Below are 22,096 nucleotides of genomic sequence, written 5' to 3'. Positions count from 1 at the left end.
TTGTTTTTACTTTGTGTAAAGACCAAATAATATTTTCCACAGAGAGTATAAAAAAATATGAAAGATTACCAAAAAAATAAAAAAACTCATAAACTGTAAAATCTATGTAGTTATAACTCTTGAAATTGTTAGCTCTACCTCGTGACAATTGCATCACCCCAATTGTCGTCATGTTGATTACATCACTCCTGACCATTGTCATGTCGATCTTCTCCCTTTTAGTCATGGTTGTGTTGATTTTGCTATCTTTCGTTTATTCCCTTCCATTAGGCATCAATTTGTTCATTCATATGTTAGTCATGCCTCCAACAATTCCAATTTATGTAATCTAGAAAGATAACTCCAAAACTAGTAGATAAATGTTGTGTAATTATATTGATCATTTCGAAATCAATCTTAAAGTTATCCTCACACTCTAGATTGATAGATTTCAAATTCTCAAGCTTGTTGTGGTTTAGATGCTGTGTTTTTATCATTTAAATTATTCTTCGAAAAAATTATAAACACAACTTTGAATCATTCAATTAAAAAAAAAAAAAAAACCTCTAAATCTTGTTGCTCATAGTGATTATCTGTGGTCTGCTACACCACTTTGGACTTCTACTGAAAAAAAAAAAAAAAAAAAGCAAAACCAATGTCACATGTTCATCACGTGACTCTTGCCACCATAAACTAAGTCCAATATGAAGCAGACCAGAGTCATGGGTTTATATGAGGTTTAATGTTTAATAGTCAATAGGAGGCTCTCTCTCCTGAACAGCTTCAATAACAAGCTACTCTCAAAAACCCTCCTCCTCATCATCATCTTCCGATCCTCAAAATCCTAATTCCTCAGCTAACTCCTTAAATCCTAAAATGTCATCCTCTGATAGTAACCAACCGCAAAATGAAACTCCAGAATCCTCAAATATTGATCCCCAACAAACCCTAGAATCAAAACCCCAAAACCCTGATACCGAATCCCGTACTTATATAATTGATGCAAATATTGAAAAAACCCAAGACGAAAAAACTAAAGAGACGGCCATCGATAATGGAGAAGAAATTCACGGTGAAGGAGCGGAAGGAGAGGAGGAGGGAGAGTGCGGATTTTGTCTTTTTATGAAGGGTGGTGGGTGCAAAGAAAGCTTTATAGCATGGGAGCATTGCGTTGAAGAAGCTGAGAAGAACAAGGAAGATATTGTGGAGGAGTGCCTTGATGTAACTCGTGCTTTGAGGAAGTGTATGGAAGCTCATGCTGATTACTACGAGCCCATTTTGCGGGCTGAAAGGGTGGCTCAGGAGGAGGTCGTCAAGGAGTTGGAGAAAGAGAAGGCTGCCGAGAATTCAAAGGATTCCAAAGGAAATAGGGATGTGGGTAGAAATTAAGATGGTTTGATGACCAACTTTTATTTTTTAAAGGAATTAATGTTGTTTGTAGGTATGATTTTGATATTTATTAGTGGGAATTCAGTGGAATTTGAGTAACGAGATTCCTTGATTATGTTATGTTAAGGATTTGGAAGAAAGATTAAATATAGTTAAGAGATGAGAACTGGTAGTAAGTTTTTTGCAAATGTAGTTAATTTTCACCTTATAATAAGTGGATGATGTGGTTTAACTTGGGAATCAAGTATAATTAGGTAATGTGGTGAGTCCCCGTGTTATTGGATTAACTGTTAAGATTCGATCTCGGCATTTCTGTTGCTTATACCATTAATATAATGTTGATTAAGAATCATTATTTAGTGATATGATAAGTGGAACCAGGGGCATATTATGTGGACTATGTATGACCGTCATTCTTGGAATGTATTGTATCATTTATGGTATTTGCTTATTTTAGTTTTACAACATTCAATCAAAATCTAAATTGAGGTGTGTTAGACTTTGTTGGGCTGTCCATAATATTTTATATGAATATTGTATTGTGGTTGTGTTGTGGGAAACGTGATTTTAAGCTATTGAGGATTAAGTTGATTTCATTACTTAAGATTTCTTGCATTGTGGTGTTGCTTAACCATATTCTTACAAGGTTCAAATAAACCCATTGGTAGTAACTTTGAACAGCATACTTTTTTGTGTCTTGAGTGGAACGATTAATTTGCATGATGTTTAGGTTACAATGTCTAATTGGGGTATAATGTTCTTATACATTGGACTTTGGTTTTACCCTTTTGCTTACTAGGTCTTCAGCATTTTTTAAACCTTGGTGAATATATATGCAATAAGTATAGACCATTGCTTTGGTAGAAATCAACGGCTTTTGGTTATTAAAATTCGTGTCTTGAGATAGGAATCCTGTCTTCATAATAATGAAATCTTCCTTACAGTAGTCAAAGAATGCCCATCTCTAAAAAGTGTTTTTCTTCAAATAGAATGTTGTCTTCATGTGGTATGTCTGGGGAACTCCTAGGAAAAATGTATTTACAAGTTTTTTCACAAAGATTGAACTTTTAATTTTTTTTAGTCACTTTCTTGTACTATTGCCATAGTTTATCATTGAAACACCTTTCACAATTTGTATCAAAATTGTATTTCAATCTCTTCTGTAATTTCTCAAACAGTTAATTGTGGCTTTTATCTAAACAGCAGGAAGTTGAACTGGAGGGTTAGATTGATTATTGCAGGGGATAGATTGATTTGTGTTGCTTTATTGTTATTAGGCCTGAATAAGTTGGAGCAGATGATTTACCTTATGTTAGAATATTTAGGAAGCTCTGGGTTTTAGAGTGAGGTGATATATCTTATCATACTTATTTCATGTTCTCTCTGTTAGAAATATAAGTCTTATGCTAATGTTATAAATGTTTATTTTATATTAAGTGGATATCTGTTGATTTGCTGGGTTTTAAACTTAGTTGTTTGATTTAGATTTTGGTGATTTTGCTGGGTAAACCATGAATTGTAATGTCCCTGAACTCTATTAGTTTGGTTCATTTAGATTTGATGGTACGGCAACAGTAAGCAGTGGTTTTTTTTTTTTTTTGTATGGAATGTGTGATTGTCATTCAAACAGAACCGGTTAAGTTATTGTATCACTAGTGATAATTGTTTGATATGTGAATTCTGTAAGTTTTCCCATTTTAGTACATGAAGAAGCAGTTGATTTGCTTTGTTCTACTGTAAATTAGAAGACCAGGCCCGGTTAAGGGTGCTTGCCAACATTGTTCAAATGCCCATTCTCCAACCTGATCAATCACAAAACAAGTAAATTGAAATGAAACATAGAATTAATGAACTACGAATGATTTCAAGGCAGGCAACAATAGCAGTCAAGGTGTTTGTATGCATGAAATTGTACTCAAACCTAACCATAGTCTACGTCCATGCGAATCTCAGAAGAACATTCAATATCTGCAATTTGATCATGAATATACCTGCAAAAGAAATTGATCACGATCATGAACATTCAATCTCAGGAGCTTGGCTCTCAACCAAACGGTTCTTTGAATGGCTGCTAAGAAGCCCCCAGTCAAGAACAAGGTTCCAATATGTACCAAAGATTGATGATAATAGCAATTTCATGTATACCTCTTGTATGTTTACCATGCATTAAGAAGCATAATTTAATTATAATCTTTTTTATTATTTCCTCACACTCTACGAGCGAGTATTTTTGTTTGCACTTTCCCTGGCAGCAGAATTAATATGGAACGTGTACAAAGAATGAAAGCATCTTGTAATTTGAAGTGCAGGATGCATTTGTTTTAACAGCTGCTTAGCACTTCACCAATTCTTCCACTCAAATCCATAATGTGCTTTCAATAGACTCATCTGCTCTGCTTGCAATTTTTTTTAATGGTATTTTCTTAACTCCGGGACTGAATCAGTCTCCAAACTTTGCATTCACTTTCAAAGAACAGTGAAACGCTAACAATATATGTTTGATCAACTATGGAATTATGTGACAGCATTGTACACAAGAAGCCTCAGGGCTGGAGAAAAAATGGACTCTATAAAATAAATACAAGAACAGAATTAATTAAAAAACAGAAAAAATTATAGACCAAACATAGTACCGCCAAGGATGGAACTCAAGGAATCTTTTCTGGTGTTCTTACAAAACTCAGGCGTGTATAGAAGGTTGTTTAAGCTGTAAGGCCTACCTCAAAAAGCAACATGGCTTGATTCCCCCATCCAGTCTTGGAACAGTCACTGTCCTGGACCAGTTCAGAGGAATACCATCTCAAGACGAGTTAAATCTTTCCTGTGGTGTTACTCTAGTTCAGTCGAGTTACTTTGACCTAGTAAATCATCACAATTTGTTCCCTCACAAAGACATTCTTGAGGATTTGCATAGAAATAATCTTCCTCTTTGGGCTTGTCTGGAATTACTTTTCGCCGAATAGGCTGTCCAAGCCTTTTCTCATGAGCTACCTGTAGAGCAACTGAAAACTCGTTCCAAGAAAGTGTCCCATTCTGATGCATATCCACCAACTCTACAATTTTTCTCCTATCTAGCAGAACAGACTTTTTGAACCCAAGATACCTGCATGAGGTCAAAAGAGGGGGGTCTTCAGGCGTTCTTTCTACTGGGTCAAATTTTACTTTTTCTCAAATACTTGGGGTTGGAAATACAGTACACATACCTGCGGTGACCTTCCACAACTTTTGCCATGTTTCCATCATATGTAGGGATGAATGTGTTGCTCGCTGTAGAAACAATAAAATCCAGGGCAGCCATTTGAGATGAATGATTCTGAAAAGATTGTAGTTCTGCTGGATCTAACAACATTTCCTTTTTAACCTGAATTCAAAATCAAAAAACTGAGATACAGAACAATTTATATGCTGAAGTTCAAGCAAAAGATTCAACACAAGTAAGAAAAGAAAATTCCTTTTAGTAAGAATGTTCCCATGTGGAGTCTCCAACCATTTGGAGGGCTCATCAAGCTTATTTGGTTCAAACAAGCAGGTAAACAAAACTTAAAAAAATGTGAACAGTTCATCCTTATATCACAAGTGGTACACATTGCTTGCAAACAATCAAAAAGACAATTCAATAAACTAAACACATAATCTTTGGCCTCAAAATTAGAGCATAAGCAACAATTGAGTTGGAAGAATTCTTGTTTAAATAAACATTTCAAAGAATGGAACCACCAAGACTGGCAGAAGCCAAGGGCTTCAAAAGCATTGAGCAGATTAGACAATAGTTGTTGGAAGTTCACAGAAAGTAAAGTTACAGAAACAAACTCACAATCCGTGGAAACGCAGCTCTTAGAGTCGCCAACCTCTTTTCACCACCATAAATCTCACCAGCTGCAATATAAATCTGTGTGTTCTCATCAAATCCCGACGCTTGCAAAACTAATGCTGCCTCCTCAGGTGTCAGAGGACACAGACCTTGTGATCTCCTCTCTTCTGATACTATTTCTTTCTCTCTCCACCATGGGTATGCATACCTAAAACATAGGGGGGAATCATAAGCAAATTATACCAATATCATTCCTCCAAATACATTCAGGAACAAACTCATCTTACACTTATGTTCAAACAAATAGCACAGAGTAAAAGAATACATATAGTCTTGAGTCGGAATTTAATTCTTTCTTCTGAAAAATTCCAAGTATTAAGGCATATGACACAACCATCATCAAAGTAAAATTTTCCAGAATTGGGTTATCGATAACATTACAATTCAAGATTGAACTTTTCAAACTATGTGGCAATAAATTTTGCTGAGTTTTGTCCACGAATGACTGCTGTTTATCTTAGTAAACAATAAATTGTGGGCACAGTTCAGAAGATACAGAACTTTATAAGCAGATGCCTGATGATTACAAGCAAAATTCATATCATCTCTTTTATTTTTAAAAGAGTCAAATTCTATATCATCAATCAAAAAGAGAAAGCATCAGCTTTCAAACACAACAAACCTCAAATGCTTTAGCTCCTCAGCTTCTTCCATGGTGCAGCCATGAGTACAACCTGAGAAGGCCAACATGTCCATCTCATATCTCAAATGCAAAGCCACGAAAGGTCCCCTTTCTTGTAGAATATGAACCAATTTGTATCCCAAGGCCTCAATCTGAGGAGTGAACTTCAGGCCCTGGAAATTAACACGGCACCTGAGTTTTTGAAGAATAAGTGGAATACCATTGTTTGCCAAACGTGCATCTGTTCTGTTGAAGTGCAAAACCTTATGTTTACTGAAAAGTGGCAAAATCTGCAAATTGAACCAACAAGATTCATCAGAGTATGAAACTCAGCAAGAGAATAAATCAGACTTGCTCCTTTACAAAAGAATTAGATGCTTTGCACAATTAATATAACATGGGTAGTTCTTTACAGACCTGTTGCAAGTAATACTTTTCATTTGACCAGCTAACAGGTGGCATCTCAAAAGGTTTATATCCATATTTCCTACTGAACTTCTTTGGCAGCCGTTTGATGATTCGAACTTCATCTCTTAGAGAATCAATGAAATGTCTTACATCAAAGATGTCCTCAAAGTTACTGCAGAAGAAACCTAAAAGTTTAAACTTTAAAGCAGCCATTAACAAAAAATATTGCAACTATTCAGAGACAAAGAACACACCTAGGGTCAGCCCAGAAAGATCTCTTATCAAGCTCTGGAACCACCAAAGTGAGATTCAAAAGCCGTGCAATAGTCACCATGTCACATATCTAGAATATCAAATTAGCTGAGTAAATAACTCAATTTAGGATGAGAGTTCAGGCAAATAAGTAGTAAAATATTAAGTACACACTGCAGCACGCATTTGATTCAAGCCCCCATTGCAGGATACGATAAGAAAGCCATTACTTGTATAATTTCCTGCAAAAAATAAGGTATCATAATCTTATTTTCTCATATGCAAATAAACTTGTGTAGAAATTTTATTGGTAAAAAAGCAGAGACTCTCTAAGGTACAATATACTACAATGTCAATGACAAAAGAAAGGTATTTAGAAATGCAAAGTGAGCATACAATACTTATGCGGTTTATGGTGCTTGACAAAATCATCCTAGTTCACAAACACTAACAGGCACATCAATTTACATGCATTACAAAAACAAACCAATTGAGGTCATTTGAGTTTCATATGGAATCGCTTATTGTCATAGAAAGTACCACTAAAATGTTCCTTAATGATAAGGTATAGAAAAACATGGTAAACAAAGATACTAAATCATTCATTTAATTATATCTTCATGGATATACTCATCTGTGGATTTCCAAACTAAAACTGATAAGATATGCATGAAAAAGCTCTTTCAGGATCCAAAACAGCTAAACTCAAGGTTAACTCTCTTGCTGAAAATCACACACAAACCAGAAAGCCTCAAGTAAACCATAACATGTAATCTGTCAGCCTCGATACCTTATTTATAACATTTTTTCACAGTGAAATATTCTAGAATAGTGAACACGTCACACAAAAATTTATGTACTTCATTGGTAAAAACTATACCCACCCACCTTTTATAAGCCACTATATCCCATTCTACAAATTAATCCTACCATCAAAATCACGAATTGTTATATGCAGGTGGTATCAAGCAATTAAATGTTTAAACCTATTCGTCATCAGATTCCCAACCAAATAAACCACATCTTGTACAAAACAATCAAGAAACTGCCAAATGCAGTAACAAAAAATATCGCATACCCTTAGCTAACCAAGAAGAGACATAGCAAAACAACCGAAAACACTAAATCACTAAACAAAATTCTCAACTTTGAAACTGAAAGAACCCAACAACAGAAATCCCGAAATCGGGCTGCATAAAGAAACTAACTTGGAGCAACAAGAGGAGGCGGAGAATGAATTACGAGGTCCACTTGGCGGGGAGCATTATTAAACCAATTTATTCTGTTGCTTAAATTGGGGAAAATTTTAGGGTGCCAAAGCTCTCCGACGGCCACTAACTGTACCAAACATGTCCATAGCAATATGCTGGAACATACCCTTATAAACCAAACTTGTAATCGTGTTCTGGGAATCACCGGCGCCGGAAATTTGTCGAATCTAACTTGAATATTCTCCGATCTAACTTCCATTTCTCTTCTATTCTCTTCATCGCCGCTTCATTCAAACTCTATGAAAGCTCTACTTTCACCAGAAATTAACAAAAACCCAGTTTCATAGCCGCAACAAACGCGCATTGTTATAAACAGAAGATCTTCAACGTTATAAATAATAATAATTTTTACTAATCTATGGATTAATCATGAGAGCAAAAAATGAAACCCAGAAAGAGGATATGAGAGTCACGAGCCAAAGAGAGAAATAAATCTGACTCAAAAAGGAACAACCGTCACTCGGGTCGCCTTCTTTAAGGTATTTTTTCCAATAAATAATTCGAAAATTCTGGGAAAATCTTCCTTCTCTAATCTCCCCTCTGGCTTAACTTTATTATATCTACGTTTTTTACAGAGACAATCGTCAAATCTATGGTACTATAAGACTCTGTTTCGCTCTTTATCTGATCCGAAATTACGAATTAGTTTGAACTAAAGTGATGTACGGCTGTTGGCTCTCAACTTTCCAAATTAAGCTCCTTTTGGGATTTCATTTATGGTAATTTTTTATATTTATTTATTTTATTTCTCCGATATTCAGGACAGATTCATCAGATTTCAGATTTAAAATATTTTTTATCTAATTTGTTTTTTATTGTTCTTCATCGAAATCATAATTAAAATTCATAAGAATCTCCATCAACCCAAAATAAAAAAATATGAAATACGAAATGTGGTTGACAAAATCAAGGCGACCCAGCAATATCAAATATTGACAAAGTGGTTAATTCCAAGCGTCCTCTTTCTATTTTATTATAACTTATTGAGTAAATACAGTTTCTTACCAAGGTTTGTTCTGAAATTACGTTTTCACCCCTAACGACATAAATTACATTTTTTAATCCAAAATTAAAATTTGTTAATTAAAAAATAGGATAAAAGTGAAATTATTATATTACCCCAACACTTTACTTTTCCCAATTACTATATGACCACAAATGACCAAAAATTTAAGAAGTCGTTTAATTATTAAATTTATATTAAAACGATCTTTTTTTTCATTTTCTTCAATTTTTATATTCATTTTCTTTACAACCTAATTGATATTCTCACTTTTGATAGCTCTTTTATGACGTTAATTTGACTTCCACATACACTTTTGACATCAATCTCTCTATTTTCGACTCATTCTCTATCAATATTATAGTTTTTTTTGTCCATTTCATGCCAATGAAACTCCAATGACACATTTTACATATTAATCTCCTCCTCTCTAGTTCCATTTAATAATAATTCAACTTCTGTCGACACTTCTAATGTCAATCTCTCCATCTCCAACCTATTATCTTGTTGATATTTTCATTTAGCTGTTAATTCTCTAACGACATATCTCACACATAAATCTTTTTTATTTATAACCCTGTTTGACATCGATTACAACTTTTAATAACTCATTCCACTGGTATCAGTCTTTCCCCCTTTATTTAACATTAGTTTCACCGTTTGTGATTGTAAGAATACAAAGGAACGGTTACTAGAGTTATAAAAACTAAATTATAGGTTTTTAAATTTATAAAAAGATTAAATTTTATATTTACAAACATTAAGATTAGCTTGGTAAAAATGTTTTCTTTTTTTTTTATTTTGGATCATGAAATTACTATTTTATTTTTTAAACTATTGATTTTTCTTTAATGGAGTTTGACATAGGGGGAAATATGTAATTTGATGTTGAAGGGTCGAAAATGTTTTAAAGCCAAATCTTGGTGGGAACCTGTAATTTATTTAAAATTTTTATATAATTGACTCCTACTTAATAATAATAATAATAATAATAATAAATGTTTATTATGAGATGAGGCGGGCATTGTCTATTTTATTATTAGTAGATGTTTGGTGGAAACTAGCAAAGACTTTGATTGGTTACTCTTCTTGATTAGTGGGAGAGTAGAGGGAAAGGAGGGGAAGGGAAGGGAAAACGAAAGGAGAAAAAGACGGGGGACAGAGAGTGGAAGACTAAGGAAGGGATTGTACGAAAGTAGTTAAAAAAATTATTTTAATAATTTATTTTTATTATTGATATTATTTTATTTAATTAAAATAATTTTTATTAACAAAGATAATAAAACAAAGATACGAGATAATAGATAATTGATCTTTTACTGTAATAAAAATAATGTTGGTCGATCAAAATTTCAATATTTTTAATTGATGTGGCAAACCCTAGATTGATGATAAAGGATAAAAATTTTTAGGTGGTGGGTGACTGATTAAAAATTTTGGTTTTTTTATTCTTACTTTGGAAAATTAATAGTTTTGTTTTAAAAGAAAATTATTAATTTTGTTTTAAAAAATTAAATTGTTATGTTGATTTTGTATATATTCTTTTAACTTTAATTTGATATGATATCAATCTAATTTGATAAATGAGATGAGATTTGTCATATTAGTAGATATAATTTTTCATACCAAATTTGAAGATATATATATATATATATATTAAAAAAATATTTTTATAATAATAATATTATTTTTTTTAAATATAAAAAATTATCAAAATAATAACTATAAATTCATTCATTTAAAAAAGTTATTTTGAAAATGATCATAATAAAAAATATTTAATTATAATTAAATAAAATAATTATTTATATTTATAATCTTTATTAAATATAATAACAATTATTTAATTTTAATTATAAAAGATTAGCGGATTTATCTATTCAATATCTTAATGAAAACACTTTGAAACGACTCGTTTTAGGGTTAATGATGACTGAAATATCTTGGAGATGTGAAAAGTACAATTGCCAGGGCTGGGGCTGGGGCAGTGACGTAATGGGCAAGACAAAATTTTCCACTAATTTTGTAGTCAAACGGTTACATGGGTTTGTTGTAATTTTCAAACTGAAAAAGGCAAGGGTTGAACATTAAGTTTACATAATCCATCAAATATTTTCTTTAATGAACAAAATATGAAACATCTACGGCAGAAATTAATTTGACTTTAAATATGATATTTCAAGGCCCAGCAAAAGCTTACATCATCACACATTGATTTCAGTCTCATCAAAATTCAAGAATGGGAAATCACAGTAGAAAATTCAAATTCCTGAGATGAGATGAGATGAGATGCCTACCCTCTTAAAATAGAAACACTTGTGTATATATATATATATATATATATATATATATATATATATATATATATATATATATATATATATATATATATATATATATAAAATTTTAAATTAAAGATAAAATAATAAATAATTATAAATTGATATATCATATGTCTATAATATTACTTTATTTTTTCAATCTAACGTTGCACCCAATTTCAAGGAACAAAGAATAGACATTGACTATCTCTGATCTAGGATAGAAACTTTACTCGAACCACACATCTTATCAATCATCAATCCATCTAGAGTTATGAGATGGGAACTATGACTTTTTTGCATTGTCCTGAATCCTAACTAAGCTTGTTCGATCAAAGACGAGAAGAATAACAACGCAAGGGTGACAACAACAAAAAAAAAAAAAGAAAATAGCCAGTGACAAACAAAGATTTTAGTCTTGTTGGTGATTTTTATAGTTTAAAGATACATAAAATTTTATAATTTTTTTATGACAAATTATTATTTCTCTTTGGAAAAGGCATATTGAATATTTATCTTTTCATTAATTATACAAAATTTAAAAGATTTTATTAACAAATTTAACTGAAAATTTTTTATTTTTCAAATAAATTTAATAAATGGGTGGAAAAATCTACTATTCAAAGTTGAGAGAACGAGAAACTTTAATTTCATTAAAGTTTGGGCATAATTTTTCTATTGTGTCTCGTCAACATGAGCCCACTTTAGTTTCATCATCTATTTGCAAAGTTACCTTATACAGTATATATTTCATTTAATTTGAGAAATCTGTTTGTAATTTGTTCTAAATACATGGATTAATAAATAAAATGATATGTATAAATATATTATATAAATTTATGTATACAAACTGAAATGGACTCTTAACAAAACAAGTGCATCACAATCTATCAATTACAAGCCCAACTTTCCACTAATTGGGCTTGGGCTATTATAAGAATTCCCATGGTCTGTTCACATGATACCATACTTGCCCAATTACGTGAGCCTACCACGTTGAAAAAACCGTTGACCTCTTTACGGTGGGCGGAGCTGCTGCAACGAGCCATTCCTTGCAGACAATACTCGTCGACTCTTTTTTCTTTTTATTTTTAATTCCTTTCAAACGATGAATTTCATCACAGTAACCCTAACCCTAATCGTAATAGCTGGGGTTTTATCCTCTACCTCACAATCACTCCGCTTCGATATCCAATCGGGTCATTCCAGATGCATCGCCGAAGACATCAAAAGCAACTCCATGACCGTCGGCAAGTACCACATCGTCAATCCTAACGAGGGCCAACCTTTACCCGAATCACACAAGCTCTCCGTCAGGGTATATTTGGAATTTTGTGTTTGTTGTCAACTTTTTTTCGGCTGTTGATAATGAGATAATTAGTTGTTTATTATTGTTAACGTAGGTGACGTCGTCTTATGGGAATAGTTATCATTACGGAGACCATGTTGATTCGGGCCAGTTTGCGTTTACGGCTAGCGAGAATGGGGATTATATGGCTTGCTTTTGGGCTGTTGATCATAAGCCACAAATAACCTTGACCGTTGATTTTGATTGGAGGACGGGTGTGCAAGCTAAGGACTGGTCTAATGTCGCTAAGAAAGGCACAGTTGATGTAAGTCAATTGTATTATTTCTTATGATCTGAGTGTAAAATCTAGTTGATGTTCGATTGTTTGAGTTTAATGCTAGGGTTTTTTTTTTTTTTTTAAACTTTATGATGAAAGCCTAAAGTTAGGATTTTAATTTTTGTGTTCTGGGTAGGTAGGACTTCTGTTGAGAGAATAAGAAATTATTGAAATTCCATTACATCAAATTGATTTTAACTAGGCTGGTTAGTTTGAAAAAACCTGACAGAAATGATCTGAATCATATCTGATTTGATTTATGAAAAGTGCCTTAACATACTCTAGAGATGTCTGAAGTTTCATGTGAGAAACCTGCCCATAGAGGACGTCTTTCCAAATATTTAAACCGTGGAGGTGTCTTTATGTTATGTAATATCAGCAGAGATGATTAAAATTTATTCTTAATGAAATTAATTTGCGAGATATGCTGGAATCTTCACTTAGGGTGTATAGTCTTTTTCTTGGTCAGTTGCAGAGGTGAAAGAATGGAAAATGTTTTGAATTCATGACATGCTTGGTGATTGTGGAAATATAAAGCCAGATGTACTTTCATATCTACTGCAAGAGGAATGATGTTGGTGGTTATGATAAATGAATTCCTAGTGGGAGGAAGGAGTGTGAGATTCAATTTTTGGGACTTCCTGATTTATCCTTTTATAATTTCATTTGTTTGGTTGAGGCATGGCTGTTGTAGTGAAATATATAGCTCTATAAAATGGTCTACTGGAAGCAGTTTAGATGACTTAACTATAAATTGGGGAAAAATTGAATGATTGTGTTCTGAAGCAATCAAAGTTCTGCTGTGGAAAACTGTGGGTGTTGGATACATGTTTGATATTATTTGCTTGAAGTAAATCTTTACGGACTCTTCACACATCAAGAAGTGTTTGGGCTGACTATCAAGAGACTTATAGTCTGATACTTCAATTATTGACCTGGTTTTTATATCAAAAAGTAATTGGCAATGTATCATTAATTGATGGACAGGTAAACCTTGCAAACTGCTTCCAAATTATTTTGCCAATTGGAGAAAAGAAAAATTATGATCCACTCTTATGAAGAGTAATCCTATCACCTGAAGTTCTTTCTATGTTGCGATTTCATTCAGGTAAAAAGTGGCATCTTGATAGGTGCCTAAGAAACCAAATAAGTAATAGAAGAAACCTCTAGCTAGATCCAATTGAAGTGAGGCCAAGAGGTTTTTTTTTAAAGAACATCCTGGATCCACCATCAATGAAGCTCTTATATATTTGTACTTGTCAAAATATCAAGGTCTTCTACCCATTGGTTTTCTAAGTAACATATTCTGTAGGATTGATCTTTCTCTAGTATGGAATTAGTCTATAGTGCTTACTGGTCCTTTCACTTTTAATAATGTATACTGGTTTCATTTTTTCTATGCTGGCAATGATCTATTTTATTTATGTATTTTTAATCTTGATATATGTGGATTCCTAAGATGTGAACTTGGAAAGCATGTCATTCTTCTGAGAATGGTATACTTCAATTGTAGATCATAAACCGAGCCACTTGCATGGCATCGGATGAGGCCAAGTCTTTTTTTGGGGTGGTTCCAACAGGGCAAACAATTGTGATTATTTTCCTATTAGGATGATAATTCTTTTTTTATTCTAATCATATATGAATTATCATTTGAAATATAAAGGAGTCGCTGTAGTATAGTGCCCAGATTCATAATTGAAAATGGCGCAAGTTTCTGGATTGAGATGAAGGAAAAACTTGACATTCTGTTCATTTTCTTTTCTGCCAGTTCATGGAATTAGAGCTCAAGAAGTTGTTTGATACTGTTGATTCAATTCATCAAGAGATGTTTTATCTTCGGGAAAGGTAATATAATGTTAAATTTTTCCCTCTTGAACTGAAAACCATACTACTATTTCTCAAAGGAATATTCTTCATATATGTATCACATTCAATTTTACATGCGCATCTTGCTGCTTCTTTCAGAGAATCAGAAATGCAGCAGCTGAATGAAGCCACCAACTCCAGAATGGCGTGGTTGAGTGGGCTTTCACTTTTTATTTGCATAACAGTTGCGGGCTTGCAACTATGGCATTTGAAGACCTTTTTTGAGAAAAAGAAGCTTATTTAAGTTCTTAGTGGACAAGATAAAAACTTTTGTATTCAATTCTCCTGTAAATTATCTTAGAAAAATGTGCTTTTTGATAGAAACAAATAATTATGGGATCAAATTGTTAGATTCATTTGGGGTTTCAAGTGTCGGGATTAAAAAGGAAGGTACTTTCAGATTTTGGTATGACACTGTTTTATGTTAGCTAAAGGAATGATTCTAGGAGAGCCTTCGCATATTAATACAAAAAAGGTCGATTTCAATTGGGTCTGTGTCGTACCAAGTGTGGAGTTTTGATGTGAAGTTACCCTACTTATCAGCCCTTGGAAATTCTGCTACAGATACTATATCAATACTGAGGTAACTTGCCCTTGCTCTTCCATCTATCCTGCTACAGATACTTATCTTCAATGGAGTACGATCCCAAGTGCAGCAAAAGTCCAGGGTTGACATTAGCTAGCCGCTATCTGAACTTAACAATGCCCACTTGCGTCCCTATATTCAATAACCGGATCATCCTTTGTTATACAATAAAACAGTTCTGACAAATCAATCTATTTGACATCATCATCGGGGTCTCAACGGCCTTTGAATATAACAATATTGAAAAGAAAAAACGAAAACAGAGAAAGAGAAGAGCAAATGTTGGTACATTTGCCTACCCTCAATTCTAAATGGTCACTTGTGACCAAAATAAATTACAACTGACAGATTTAAAGGAAAAACCATGGCCGGGATTAAACATTACAATCTATGGATGAAACTCCTTGACTTGTCGGTTCAATGCCAACTTAAAAGACTAACAAAATACAGAAACTGAACAACTTAATTAACAATCAGCTAACCTCTTTATAATTGAAATTTTAATAGAATTGCAGAAAGGTAGTCAAAGAAGTAAGTTTCACAAATCTTCCTTAATGGAATCTATTCACAGCACCATCGATGCATTTGGATGCACAGGAAGAAACAGCAGAAACGTTGTATATAGCATCTACCATGTACTTGCCCTTGATCCCTATGAATTAAATAAGCTCCAATGATGATCTGTTGGTAAACTTTCCTAGATCTTTTCAAGCTTTTTCAAAATTTCCAAGAATGAAGGTCTTTTGTTCATGTCAGCATCCCAGCACCTCTCCGTTAACCTGGAAGCATTCAGAAAGAAAGACATTAACAATCAAACAAACAAAATTTCTGGGACCTGTATCTCAGAGAGTGTATTAAAAGTTAACTAGCATATGACAAACTTAATTGAGCATTCCAATTTTTTGCTAAACAACATGAGAACAATGTCGGTTAAAGAAACTTGTTTGATGTCCATACTAAATAAAGACTTTGAAAATTACCTTAATTAAAAAGATTAGCTGAGCAAAATCTGGAAGAACAGCAGTACTAATTAAAAAGTGGAAAGGATTAGTAAAGATCAAATATGCATAGCATAATCTGATTTTCACATCACCCTGAAGGGGGTTTGCTGAGCAGCAAGAATTTGGTCTAACAAGTTTTATTTACCAAGATGGGAAAAGCTTTTACTATCTTCACCAAAAAAAATTGAATGTGGAAGTGTGCCTTTCACATACGGTTCAGTGTTAGCCACCAGAGCAACAACCCACACAGCTAACAGTTTATATTTGATTCATAGATAGGCGATGAATGTTGCAACTAAGGAATAGAATTCACTTACTCTCTCAGTTCAGGGATATATCCTTTAGCACGACAAGAAGGCCTATGTCCCTCTGCCACATATTTGGCTGCCTCATATGGCTCCATATGTGAAAATGGCGGTTCTCCTTCAAGCATCTACTCCAATTGAGAACTCCATGCTTTAGAATCATCCTTATGTACTTTGTATCTTAATGCCATTAAGTAAAAAAATTACCTCATAGAGGATCATTCCAAAAGAGAAGACATCAACCTTTTTATCGTATTTTCGATGCTTGAAGACCTCAGGAGCCATATACCGGTCTTTTATTTTGTTCAAATAATCAGAAAGGAAATAAGTAATAAAAGATTACATTTCAAACATAAACAATTATGACAAAGCGACACTCACAACTTCCGGTCTCCCCAGTCATTTTGTAAACATCATGAGTATTCTGAACCTTGATGAGCTTGCTTAGTCCAAAGTCCCCAACTTTCAAGTGGTCTGCACTTGTGTTGACCAAAAGAACATTCCTGATACATAAGAAACGGTTATACCCAAGAAGAACAAGAAGTATGGTACAAATACTAGCTTAAAAATCATCAAAGAAAAGATACGGAAAGGCCAAATAAGATAGCTGTATTGTTAGTTAAAGAAAATTTGTTTAATTATCTTCCTGATGACAAGGCTCATTAATGCACTAATTAAAACAAAGAATTACTAGCAATATGTAAAAACTTTAGACAATTATTCGTACAAAATATCTAACACACAGATCAACTCACCTTGGCTTCAGGTCTCGATGAATAATGACATTAGGCTCACTGTGAAGATAAGCCATTCCTCTGGTCACATTAAATTTATAAAAATTAGACTAATATTCAAACTCAGAAAGGCAAATGTGACAATAAATTAAGGTTTTAGGCCATAAGTCATAAACTTCAACTCCCCAATGTTTTTTTTCAAATATAAATGAACGTCTGCATTGTATGAAAAATCAAATAAAACCAGTTTAGTATGTAGAAAGTTTCTCCAAAATACAATGGAAGCCAATATCCCTACTGTGGAAAATGAAAGACCATATTCACATGCAAACAATGAATAAATAAGAACTTCTAAAACACATTAATTTTATGTCTGCTTTTACCAAAAGCCACTAAAAGCTCCAAACAACATGAACATAGCAATATAGGCTATGTATATTCCGAAAAGCATCTTCCAAAGAAAATTCAAAAAGTATGTTTCCCACCTTTAGCGAATATTTGTACAATTCAACACAAAAAAAAAATGCCAATCAATCTCTATTGGAGTATTTTTAGGCATTTCCAAGGATACAAAACACACTTCAAAAGAAACTTCCTTTTTCACTCTTTTCATCTCTGGTCAATATAAAACCCAAATATGCATCACCTAAAAACAATCTCAAATTCATGTGCATTATGTCTTGATCACAAAATCTCTCGAATGAACATAAAACTATTTAATATTGGGACTTAGGACCTTTCATCAAGATCAAGGTCTTTTATTTTTACTCAAGATTTTTGGAAAGAACTATTTTAACTAACAAAAATCAAGTACTAAAAAAATTAGGCCATCGATACCACTAATTGAATCAACCCAAAGAACATGAACCAAATTTATCTACAGTTTCACCAGTTAACAAGGGCAAAACAAGATTCTTAATTAGTCAATTACGCCAAAAACCTACCTAAAAATTAGATCCTTATTCTTGTAGCACTAATGTTAATATAAATTTAAGGTAAATAGTAGTTGCATACTATGCCAACTTATAATCTAAAAAACAATTAAATAATAAAGGGTTCACATTCTAAAGCTTTCATCTGTCAATGGATTTATATTCTATTAGAAATGAAACAACCACATCTTAATCAAACTTGAAGAGTTCAAGAATTACTTGGCAATGTCCAATGCAAAGTTAACAGCTGTTGCGGGATTGAGTGCACCTTTTTCCTTTAGGTACCTATGAAGATCACCCTGTGATAGCACATGAATTCACAAGTAAGCATGAGTTATTTTTAATTTCCTCATATCACTGTGAAAAATTCATGCAGAGAACTTAAAACTTAAATAAAAGAGCAAATATGAATTCATATACCCCTCGTAAATACTCGGTAATTAACATAAGGGGCTTCTTGTTGGTGACAGCTCCCAAAAATTGGACTACATTAGGATGTCGAAGTTTCACTAACAAGTTAACTTCATGCTTGAAGTCCTGACTAAATTGGGAAAACAAAAAACAGTAAGGAATTTAGATTCTTTATAATACAAGAAAATTTGGGGAAGAGTAGACTGTAGCACAAATTACCAGAATTATCATTTTCCTGAGAATGATAATGTACACAAAATATAAAGATGTCATACATGTCATTTTGTCACCTATTTTAAAGTCAATGGAAACATTTAATTATGTATTGCACATCTTGTGCAGCAATATATAATCATATCCAGTCACATAATTTCAATATAATGGCCAAAAAACACTTAATACATTATAGCTGAAGACCTTTACTAGGTCAATTATTTTACTGATTCAATGTCCCAAAGAATTGTTTCACTCTTTTAAGACATTAATATTGATATAATACACACTGAATTAAAAAAAAAATGCACTTACACCACCAATCTATCATCAGAGAGTGATGGAAGAATACGTTTGATAGCAACAGGTGTTCCTCGCCAAGTTGCTTTCAAAATCTCACCAAAAGATCCCTGACAGAATCAACTATACATCAACCAAGTACGGTAAAAAAAATTAGAAAATCCATCTAGGCAAAACAAAGATAAAACCAACCAAAAAGTAACCTAAAAGTTGAAAATTTCTTCCTAGACATAGCATGTCAAAGTTGTATGAGACCACAATAATGAAAATAGAAAAAATCAAATAACAAGGAAGCTACAAGTTTTTTAAGTAACATCAATGTTTTTTTTTTTTAAAACAAGTCGACCTTACATTTGGTTACTTGAACTGCACAGGATGAAACCAAACATAAATATATGGCCATCAATCACACAGGACAAAAGTATATACCCATGAATCCCCGTTCAATAATTACACCACACTTTTTTATGCCAGATTAGCAGTGAAATGATAATGGGTTAGACAATTTCAAACTTGTAAACAAAATTGGATGCAATTTCCAATTAATCAAGGTAGCATCTTAAGCATTTTGCAACAGCTATAACTTAAATGTCACCAATCCCAGGTGAAGTAAGACCAAAGAACACCTTGCCAATGATTGCTAAGTTTGAGAAGTCGAGCTCTGAAGGATCAATTTCCCAATCACACTTATTTGGAAGAGGGGGAGGGACCGGCTTTGGTTCAAAGTGACTTCCAGTTTGACCCTGCGTCATGCACAAGCATTCAAAATCCACAAAGGCAAAAACCATAAGGCATAAAAGGGTCTCTCTATTAAAAGCTAAATCAGATAAGTAATAATCCGAAATTACAATAAAAAACAATAAGCTCTTTGAAAGATAACAATGATGATGCAAATTGTCAACTTAGTAATTGACTAAAAATGAAAATGAAACAATTAGCAGCAAGAGTAAGATTAAAAAAATAAATAAATAAGATGCATTGAAAATTAAGACATAAAAACGTAAAGGAAGGACTTACAAAAGATAAGCCACCATGAGACTTTAGAAGTTCAACCATGTTGTATTTCTTAGCTCCTTCTGCATCAGCTAGAGGCTGTCAAGACATAAACCCACGTTTATATACTAAAATAAGTAAAAATAAAAAATTACAGCGGTCAAATAATAGTGAGCACATGGATGTATATCATGTTTCTGCATTTAAAAAAAAAAAAAAAGCATTACATGTGAATCCTCATGAAATGATTAAGAGCTCATATTAGTCTTCAATGATAATTAAGCTCTAAAAAATGCTAAGAAAATAAAGATTTTTAATATATATATTTAAAAGTCAAAGTATGAAGAGTACAGTATTTTTCCAGCGATCCTGGGCGTTGACGTCAGCGCCAAACTCGATCAAGGTTTTGGCGACGTCGATCCAACCATGGAGGGAGGCTACATGAAGCGGAGTCCGATTATCGTAGTCCCTTGCCTGAACCAAAGATGGATCTTCTTCGAGAAGCTTGCGGACAGCAGTGCAGTCATTTTGATGAGCGTGCCAGAGTATAAGAGACGTCCTGCTCACTTTGGCCTTCTCCTTCTGCTTGTCGGTAGACAAGGTGGCAGAATTCCCCTTATCTGATGATTCCGGTACCGAGGAATCCCCGGAAATGGATGAATTCGAGCTCATTAAACAAGGATCTGATCGGATCTGGTCCTTAAGTTAAGTTGGCGGCGTAAGCGTATTGTCGGTGAATAAGGAACTTTATGGATCCTGGATTTTTTACTTTTATGTTTATTTGGTTGGGATTTGCAGGTCGCAAGAAAAGTTGAAGTCCAATAGGGTGTAAAGTTGTTCAGATCAGTTATTCAGATTTTTACTTTGTAACAAAAAATTAAATTATGGTGCAATGCAACATGAGCGTGAACAACGTGCGGGCATTGTCGTTTTTATGGGACAATGTGCAGGCATTATCGTTTTTATTGGACCATGTAGACAAATTATATTGTCAACTTTTAAAGATTTAAATTTCATTTAACACCCAATTTTTACTAAAACTTCTTGTTATGGTTACAAATAAAATATCATTTTGTCAAAAATATTAACAGAATTTATAATTTTATACAATTTTTTCTCTTAGGTTTTGAAAATTGATATTTCATCTCAATTTCAATATTTTCAGTTGTGAAAAGTGACTTTTCTCTCTTCTCAAATCTCTTGTTTTCTTTTTGTCCTCTATTGCGATTATCCAAAGACAAGATAAAGAGATTTTTCTTATCTCTGATAAACGTATAGACATCTCTTCGTCTCATCCTCAAACGCTCATTGGAGAGAAAAAAAGAAAACTAAGGATTTGAAGAGAAAACAATCAATTGTCAAGACTAAAAAAGTTGATATTGGAGTTAAATTATCAGTTTTCAGAACTTGAAAAGAGAAAAATAAGATAAAATTCTTATTTTTTAAAAATTTTTAGTAAAATAACAATTTTACTTTTAACACTAATAAAAAATTTTAACAAAATTTGGGTTGGTGTGTATTTAAATTTTTCAAAATTTATAGGTATAAATTTAGACTTTCGCTATACCTTTTATGGAAAAGTGTCTTTTGGCCTTTTAAAAGAGTAAATCACATGTTCCCACCCAAGGTTTGGCCTTAGAACACTTTTTCATCTTTGTATGGCGTAAATAAATTTTTTTACTAAAAATCAAATTATATTTAAAAACACTAAATCTAGAAAAAAAAAATAGTAATTTTATAATTCATAAATTTTAAAAAACAAAAAATAACTCATTTACCTGTTAGACTCATATATTTTAAATATAATTTTAAGTTTTGAAAAATTTAAAAACTCACAAATTAATGTTTAAATATTAAAAAAACCCTAATTGTCAACCATTATTTCACCACCATCATAATCTCACAATTGTTTGCCCTTACCAGCCATCCCTTTTGTTGTGATAAGAATTATTATCGAAAACAACATTTAATTGACAAATCGATCGATTCATCATTAAATTGATCAATTCAT

General features: G+C 32.9%; 4 protein-coding genes across 4 annotated transcripts; 2 read left to right on the top strand and 2 right to left on the bottom strand.

Annotated features, from left to right (window-relative positions):
- Positions 1-855: 855 nt before the first annotated feature.
- Positions 856-1,368, top strand: LOC123216366. The gene has a single exon (XM_044636790.1). The coding sequence runs from the start codon at positions 856-858 to the stop codon at positions 1,366-1,368; it is 513 nt and encodes a 170-aa protein (XP_044492725.1).
- Positions 1,369-3,811: 2,443 nt separating this feature from the next.
- On the bottom strand, positions 3,812-8,484 carry LOC123216266 (rhamnogalacturonan I rhamnosyltransferase 1-like). The gene is made up of 8 exons (XM_044636669.1): positions 7,730-8,484; positions 6,696-6,763; positions 6,524-6,612; positions 6,279-6,441; positions 5,862-6,151; positions 5,183-5,387; positions 4,572-4,729; positions 3,812-4,471 (listed from the first exon to the last, which is right to left on the bottom strand). The coding sequence occupies exons 1-8, from the start codon at positions 7,989-7,991 to the stop codon at positions 4,198-4,200; spliced, it is 1,509 nt and encodes a 502-aa protein (XP_044492604.1). The 5' UTR covers positions 7,992-8,484; the 3' UTR covers positions 3,812-4,197.
- Positions 8,485-12,087: 3,603 nt separating this feature from the next.
- Positions 12,088-15,096, top strand: LOC123216268 (transmembrane emp24 domain-containing protein p24delta9-like). Its single transcript, XM_044636671.1, has 4 exons — positions 12,088-12,434; positions 12,520-12,729; positions 14,513-14,589; positions 14,710-15,096. The coding sequence occupies exons 1-4, from the start codon at positions 12,225-12,227 to the stop codon at positions 14,852-14,854; spliced, it is 642 nt and encodes a 213-aa protein (XP_044492606.1). The 5' UTR covers positions 12,088-12,224; the 3' UTR covers positions 14,855-15,096.
- Positions 15,097-15,405: 309 nt separating this feature from the next.
- Positions 15,406-20,920, bottom strand: LOC123216267 (integrin-linked protein kinase 1-like). Its single transcript, XM_044636670.1, has 11 exons — positions 20,437-20,920; positions 20,110-20,184; positions 19,719-19,835; positions 19,108-19,202; positions 18,589-18,709; positions 18,388-18,467; positions 17,258-17,317; positions 16,884-17,005; positions 16,710-16,795; positions 16,515-16,630; positions 15,406-15,975 (listed from the first exon to the last, which is right to left on the bottom strand). Exons 1-11 carry the CDS (start codon positions 20,755-20,757, stop codon positions 15,894-15,896), a joined length of 1,275 nt encoding a protein of 424 aa, XP_044492605.1. The 5' UTR covers positions 20,758-20,920; the 3' UTR covers positions 15,406-15,893.
- Between the last annotated feature and the right edge of the window lie 1,176 nt (positions 20,921-22,096).

The sequence above is a fragment of the Mangifera indica genome, chromosome 5, assembly GCF_011075055.1.
Source record: "Mangifera indica cultivar Alphonso chromosome 5, CATAS_Mindica_2.1, whole genome shotgun sequence".
In the NCBI taxonomy this organism is placed as follows: Eukaryota; Viridiplantae; Streptophyta; class Magnoliopsida; order Sapindales; family Anacardiaceae; genus Mangifera; species Mangifera indica.
Note: the sequence above shows the minus strand (reverse complement) of the source record. Positions and strands in the feature narration are given on the sequence as shown.

Bases quoted from the DNA above. Each gene is read 5' to 3' on its own strand.
- LOC123216266 (XM_044636669.1), bottom strand. From the start codon at position 7,991: ATGGAAGTTAGATCGGAGAATATTCAAGTTAGATTCGACAAATTTCCG. The intron at 6,764-7,729 runs GTTAGTTTCTTT...TATTTTTTGCAG, and splicing joins GCCTCCTCTTGTTGCTCCAA to GAAATTATACAAGTAATGGC. The intron at 6,152-6,278 runs GTCTGTAAAGAA...TTCAATTTGCAG, and splicing joins AAAAGTATTACTTGCAACAG to ATTTTGCCACTTTTCAGTAA.
- LOC123216268 (XM_044636671.1), top strand. From the start codon at position 12,225: ATGAATTTCATCACAGTAACCCTAACCCTAATCGTAATAGCTGGGGTT. The intron at 12,435-12,519 runs GTATATTTGGAA...TTGTTAACGTAG, and splicing joins CACACAAGCTCTCCGTCAGG to GTGACGTCGTCTTATGGGAA. The intron at 14,590-14,709 runs GTAATATAATGT...TGCTTCTTTCAG, and splicing joins ATGTTTTATCTTCGGGAAAG to AGAATCAGAAATGCAGCAGC.
- LOC123216366 (XM_044636790.1), top strand. From the start codon at position 856: ATGTCATCCTCTGATAGTAACCAACCGCAAAATGAAACTCCAGAATCC.
- LOC123216267 (XM_044636670.1), bottom strand. From the start codon at position 20,757: ATGAGCTCGAATTCATCCATTTCCGGGGATTCCTCGGTACCGGAATCA. The intron at 18,710-19,107 runs GTAAGTGCATTT...TTCCCAATTTAG, and splicing joins TCTGATGATAGATTGGTGGT to TCAGGACTTCAAGCATGAAG. The intron at 17,318-18,387 runs GTAATTCTTGAA...TAATGTGACCAG, and splicing joins TTTGCATTGGACATTGCCAA to AGGAATGGCTTATCTTCACA.